This window comes from Syngnathus floridae, chromosome 13 (assembly GCF_059516105.1).
Source record: "Syngnathus floridae isolate MCC-2025c chromosome 13, RoL_Sflo_1.0, whole genome shotgun sequence".
Classification (NCBI taxonomy): domain Eukaryota; kingdom Metazoa; phylum Chordata; class Actinopteri; order Syngnathiformes; family Syngnathidae; genus Syngnathus; species Syngnathus floridae.
In genome coordinates this window covers 12,949,788-12,956,210 of record NC_142425.1, presented here as the reverse complement: position 1 = coordinate 12,956,210, position 6,423 = coordinate 12,949,788, and the positions used below count along the sequence as shown (strand labels likewise).

General features: G+C 40.3%; 2 protein-coding genes across 4 annotated transcripts; one reads left to right on the top strand and one right to left on the bottom strand.

Moving 5' to 3' along the window:
* Nucleotides 1–100: 100 nt before the first annotated feature.
* tmem38a (transmembrane protein 38A) lies at nt 101–4,358 on the bottom strand. The gene is made up of 6 exons (XM_088393595.1): nt 3,838–4,358; nt 1,702–1,858; nt 1,421–1,605; nt 1,264–1,351; nt 780–897; nt 101–711 (listed from the first exon to the last, which is right to left on the bottom strand). Exons 1-6 carry the CDS (start codon nt 3,959–3,961, stop codon nt 508–510), a joined length of 876 nt encoding a protein of 291 aa, XP_088249721.1. The 5' UTR covers nt 3,962–4,358; the 3' UTR covers nt 101–507.
* Nucleotides 4,359–4,801: 443 nt separating this feature from the next.
* On the top strand, nt 4,802–6,413 carry smim7 (small integral membrane protein 7). Of its 3 annotated transcripts, none has more exons than XM_088394915.1 (6): nt 4,802–4,901; nt 5,077–5,118; nt 5,203–5,255; nt 5,318–5,408; nt 5,682–5,728; nt 6,265–6,413. In XM_088394915.1, exons 1-5 carry the CDS (start codon nt 4,876–4,878, stop codon nt 5,695–5,697), a joined length of 228 nt encoding a protein of 75 aa, XP_088251041.1. In that variant the 5' UTR covers nt 4,802–4,875; the 3' UTR covers nt 5,698–5,728; nt 6,265–6,413. The 3 variants fall into 3 exon arrangements, with proteins under 3 accessions (XP_088251041.1, XP_088251040.1, XP_088251039.1); XM_088394914.1 differs by lacking the exon at nt 6,265–6,413 and adding an exon at nt 5,806–6,253; XM_088394913.1 differs by lacking the exon at nt 6,265–6,413 and having other exon boundaries at nt 4,803–4,901; nt 5,682–6,253.
* The last annotated feature ends 10 nt before the right edge of the window (nt 6,414–6,423 follow it).

Below are 6,423 nucleotides of genomic sequence, written 5' to 3'. Positions count from 1 at the left end.
TGAATAATATAATAATATTGTGTGATATAAATATATAACAAATTGATTTTTATTCCATCAACACTAGCTGTCATCCACTTTATAAAGAAAAGACAAGAGCAACATTTTTCTTCATTTTATTCAAATTCTTCCATGAGTCATAAGCATCAAGGTAAAAAGTTTTTTCTTATCTCATGATACTTTCTTCACATTTGTCTGATGATTAAAATGGACTTTTCTTTCAGTTCCGAATCAAAAGAAATGGACCAAAAAAGAACCATTGACACTCCAACAAGGAGCACGATGTGGACCACCGACCGCACAGACAAGCTCGTATGGGAAGGTGAAAAATAGCTTTAAAATGGTTAAGAGGTGGGTGATTGTATTTACAGTCCATGTGAGATGTAAATGTAAAACTCGGAGCAACGTTTGGCTCCGACGGAAAGCGTCTCGATGGTGAAAGCTTTTCTTCTTGTTAGCAAAGAGGCGCCGTGGGGGTGAAGCCCATGTCAGACGCACTTTCACAGTCTACTCGGCTTTTTTGGCTTTCCTCTTTCGGGCGCCTTCACTCAGTTCCTCTTTGCTTTTGAGCGACGAAGGGGCCGCGGCGGCCGGAGGGTGATGGTGGTCTTCCTCAGAGCCGCCCAAAGGCGAGCGGAAGAGCAGATGGCAAATCCACGACTCGATCAGGGCGAAGGGGGAGCCGTGGGAATGGCGGGCGGTCATCCACACCTGGAAATATTTGTTCGCATTTGAAGGACCAGTGAGAAGCTGCTTTGATTTTTCTTTTCTTTACAGACCTTGCTGGTGGCCATGAAGAGGGTGAAGGTAATGATGAGCATGCTCCTGGACATGGGCAGCCAGTGAGCCTCCTGCATGGTGAAGAGGATGGCTCCATACAGGCTGGCTTTGGTGGGGCTGCAGATACAAAAGTATGATGATGCTACTTGCATAATATTGAATCATTTTGGCTCTGAAATTTGAGGTCAACCCAGTTTGATCAAGTTTGATGAAGAAATGATGTGTTACTCCTCACAACCACTAGGGAGCGCATTTTGTCAGTATCAGGTGATTCCATCTATTATTATTACATATTACATGATTGACTTTAATCCAAAAATGCTAATTGAGACTCATAGCATCATTTGAGATTTCTTATTGAACAGACATTGATCATTTGACCAATAGCTCCAGTTAGTGACAGCACTAAATATAACCAATAGTAACATAGTTCTATTCCAACAGCATCCACCAACGGAGGAGGTCATGAAAGAAGAAACTTACAATGACATATTGAGGATCTCGTTGGTCTCAGGCCTCCACACGCCACGCAGCAGCTGCTCAAAGTTGGAAATGAGAGCCACTCCAGAGCCTGTGAGTATAAATAATGGCCACAATGAAGGAAGGAAGGACATCTAAAAGTCTTCTGTCGTGAAGTCACCTTTGACATAACCCACGATGACCATGATGAAGTAGCCGTGGTGGTAGGCGTGGTGGGCGTGGTGGACGCCGGCGGCAATCTTGCGAGCGCGGACGACTTCCTTCAAGGCCACCAACACGAACTTGACAGGCAGGAAAGCCACGCACTTGTAGAAGAGGTTGAGTGGGCAGTAGAAGATGAGGTACCTGCATTTAGAAATGAAAAATGGTTTTACTTTAGCAAATTTGAGCCCTGACCCTTGAAGAAGCTGTGCTGAAAAAGTGAAATTCTTAATTCCTAACCAGATAGCAGAGGCAAGGAGGATGTGGCTGTTGTGTTGAAAATAGTCAAGGGGGCTACTTCCCAGCATGATGTCAGCCAGAATGTAGCTCCCAAAGCAGTAGAGCATGGCACAGAGCCACGAGGCCACGGGACTCCTGCGAGAAACCTCCACCGAGCCTGCACAACGTAGAAAGGGGCGTTCATAATCAGAGCATCGGAGCTTTTTGAAATATGCTGAGATGTAAACTTTAGTGGCTAATGTGGCTAGCTAGCCCCTTGAGAGCTCTTAAAAATGTTTACAACTTTTCTAACATGTCTAATGGCACACTCCATTTCCTCTCTTAAGATTTTTTTCACCCCTTTTTAAAAAGATTGAATTTAAAGATCACATGCTTTCCTTACAAAATAATTAAAATAAAAAATGGAAAAAAATAAAAGAATATGGCCCAAATTTTTTTTATTAATTGCTCATTAATGATGGCTGTTTTTTCTGTTAGTTGCTAACCGTGACCTTCAACATGATGCAGTGACTTTCAAAAGTTTTTATCAGTGCGCGCCGCGTGCTTATCTCTGTCCACCATTAAGTGTACGCCCCTGATAGGAAACATCACAACTCATTTGCTTGATGTCTATTTACCATCTCAACTGGTGCAATAGATATTAAATTGTTGCTATTAAGTCAATCATTTTTCTTAGAGAACATCAGGATCATTTAATACATTGTACGGTTGTAAAATAACTTACATGTCGTTAACAACTGTCGGGATTGATTACACGCAGAGTTGATTAAGCGGTGGGTACTTGTCACACCAACAACAGGTGTGCGAGGGTGTCGTGAAAGCAATCTGATGCTGAGAAATGCCATCCTAAAAATAGATTTTTCTCCACTTCCTTCTCCCCTGCTTTACAAATCCCGTCTTCAAAACTTCTCACCTACCCTGACATCCATGTTGACCCCCCCTTGACAGTTTGCAGTGCAAAGAATCTGCACTTATGTAAAAAGACATGCAAATAAATGCAGCAGGAGTGATTTGACTGTCAAACTTTTCAACACACACATGAATTTACAGATTCCAAGCCTCAGTCTCACTAGATACGTAAAATGCATACACTTGACCCATTTTGAGCGGTCAATATTAATATTGTAGCCTCACTCTCATAAAATTGCACTTTCTTTCAGAGTTCTTACTCCTAACTGCAAGTTTCTGTTGAGAACTCAAATCATCTCTTCTTTAAAAAAAAATTATTCAATATTAAATTATTAGGCATGTTCGATACCAGTATAAGTAGCATTGATACCGATAACAACTACCGATACCACTAATACTTTTGATACCCCTCAAAATGGCCACAAGAGGGCAGCCAATTCCTGACCACTTCCCAGGTGTCCTTGAGCAAGGCATCAACGCTTAGTTGAGCCTGTTTGTGGCACATCTCAGCTAACCCACAACATTAGGAAAAAGAGATGGATGGAATGATTGGATTATAGGACAAATTCCATCATGACACTTTAATAGTGCAATTCATCCTGGCTTGTTCAAACTAGTAAGATTAACTGCTTGGGTATGCAATAACCAACAAACTATGCATCTAAAGTGGTCACATTTAAAGAAATAAAAGATCCATCGAAATTAAGAGTAGTAAATGGTTCCATATTCGCTCCACATAGCACACAGAATGTCCTGAAGCCTACAAGAGCATGGGGGAGGCTTTGCAGACCCACTGACGTCTATTTCAGGCTCTTCTATTTTTTGCCTAAGTTTCTGGCATGCTTCTCTCACATTTCATCCGCCTAAGGCTCTGCTGCTCAAAGGACTTAAAACTTGGACAATGTCAAAGGCCTAAGTGCTTTGATTCACTTCATTGATTTCCTCTGTGAATGGGGTCAAGTTTTTCTTCAGACTTAAGCAAGCGGAGTTTTTTACAGCTGCACACTTTATGTAACAGGTCAAGCTCTTTATGGAAAAGGGGCGCTCGCCATATAAAATCATCAGAAAGTCCTTTTAAGGATATTGGAACTGAGCGTGGTTGTCACAAGAAAAGCATTAGGATTAACTTTTAAAATAAACACTCCTTACTTGGATTTTAATGTCTTTTTAATAGGATAGCAAAATAAATATTTGTGCAAAAATAAGAATTCATTAACTAGCTCTCACCTGGCTCATACTTGAGGTAGAGGATGGACACGATGTAATAAGCCACATCAAATACTGGAAACATTCCCATTTTGGAGAAAGCTTGAACTAAATCTCCCAAATTGAGGGCAGCCAGCACATCCATGTTGTTATCAAGGTGATTCCTCGCTCTTGTTAATGTCCAAGTGCGCAGTCAGGGTCGGAAGATCCCCCTCCCCACAACCTGGTCCGCGGACTCTCCACCAAGCCCCCCCGGCCTCGACAGTGAAAGGCTGAGACACACAAGCCTTCCTATTAATACCACTCATCTACGTCTCGTTATCTTCCTCACCACAAGCACCATCTTCATCCTCATCGTCATGGCATGAGCGCTCCGATTTTTAGGTGGCAGCTGCTTGGAAAACGGCTCCCGATGTATTCAGCTCCAAAGGTTTGCTATCGGTTGGGCTGGTGGAGAAACACACGTGCATCGAAGCGAGTTTTTATTCTCATAGCGAATTAAATACACGGTGCGACCTTAATCCCATAACAGATCTCTATAATGCACTATCATCGCAAAACAGCAATGGACACTTTTGGACACTAGGTGGCACTACAATACCACATTAACAATAAGTGTAACGTACCTGCTGGAATCGACAAACAAGGTATCGGTTTACGACAAAGTTCCGTGATGGTTCCATGTCACAAATTTGTCTACAGTAGATAAATATGTACGCTCACCTTTATTATTTTTTTCATTTCACCTTTTAGGTAAATATTTGTTTTTCTAAGACAGGTTTTTCTCCTTCACGTCACGTTACGGAATTACACTCCTAAATTAAGTGTTGCGTGAGCGTTATGTCTTTTCACTGTAATAATAATAATAATAAATAAAAATTGTTTCCATTTAACTGATGGCCTTTAAATTTGAAACACATAATTTTAATCCCGATTTTGACTGATACGGCGAACTGTACCTGGGAAACAAAAATCAGGGCCAGCAGAATGACCTAATCTTATTGGTCACATTGTATGGTGCGAATGCGGAAGTGAAGTGTTAGATTTGTTGTTGACACGATGATCGGAGATTTGCTGCTATTTGGGTAATGATTTTTAATAACTCAAATATACACATATTTAACACAGGTTGATGTCACATGTATGCCTCGGAATGTATGCGAGTGAATCAAAAATGTCGCTAACTAGCTGAATGCTAACGCCACCTCACCAGCTATGTGGTGCGTGCCAGAAATAACAACTTGTCCTATCCTTTTCCAGGACCTTGTTGGTGAATGCAGGAGCTGTGTTGAATTTCAAGCTGTGAGTAGAATACTAAAATCAGATTATTAGTCATAGCCATAGTTAATGTGAATGTTCATCTGTGTGACTTGAATTGTGTTGTAGCAAAAGGAAAGAATCACATGGATTTGGAGATGAGTCTGGGGGTCCAACGACAGGTGTGTGTTTACAATAGTACTAAGAAGTATGGATATATTTATTGTTTATGTGTCTTCTGCAGGCGACAACATTCGTGAGTTCCTGCTCAGCCTGCGATACTTTCGCATCTTCATTGCTCTGTGGAACATCTTTATGATGTTCTGCATGATTCTGTGAGTAAGAATAGCAATACATACTGTACGTTTATTTGAACATTGGTGCAGTCTATTGATAAAAATGGTCGTTCTGCAAAGTCTGTTTATTATAATATAATACTATTGTTGTTTTTAAGCCATGCTGTTAGTCTTATTGTATTTAAATTTCAGAAAATATGTTAATAAACAACTATCAAATACATACACATTGGGTGGGATTATTAGTGGTCAACAAGAAGTTGGATTTGGCCAATCTGCTGTTTGTCAACAAAATATCTTTAATCTTCACAGATTGTTTGGATCGTGAACAACTGTGGCTGTAGCTGGACTACCACCAGGTGACTGATTTTTCAAGATGGATGCTCACAATTCCCTATTCTTTTTTACCTATAATTGTTTCTTTGCTTCTTAACAGCCTGTACAACTCTACAACAATGTATAAATTGTCATATTTATTTCATCCTACATATCTAAAAGGTTCAACATTTGTCATGGGCTTCTATTGTGTCTATTGCATAAAATGAAAAGACAGTCTTGTCTGTTTAGTTGACCTATTTTTAAAGTATAGTTGAAAACCAACACAATAATAAGTAAAGAATAATTTGGTATAAGCAGTTCTTAGTTGTATGCCTACATTTTTGTGACACACTGATAGATCATTTTAAGTCCTTGTTTCTTTATGATCTACAACTCTAAATGGAATTTTGTCCTATGCTTAAGATTTTCTGGTGTTTTGTTTATTGATGCGTTACGTATAAGCTTCTCAAAGTACAAGTATATATGTTCAATTCTACTACTGTGGGCCTCTAAGTAAATGTTTGCTATTAAATGTAAGACAAATAAATTACTATTATGTATTTGTATTCAATTTTAGTGATTCAACAGAAAGCGCATGCGTAATGCGGTGGTGACAACGCATGACGCGTTTTACGTCACATTTCCCATCATGCTCCTGTGTGGATTGCCAACGTCCAATTCCGCAATGTCCGCCTCCTCCGCTTCCGTGGCGCAGCAACCACGCCGCCGGTGACGC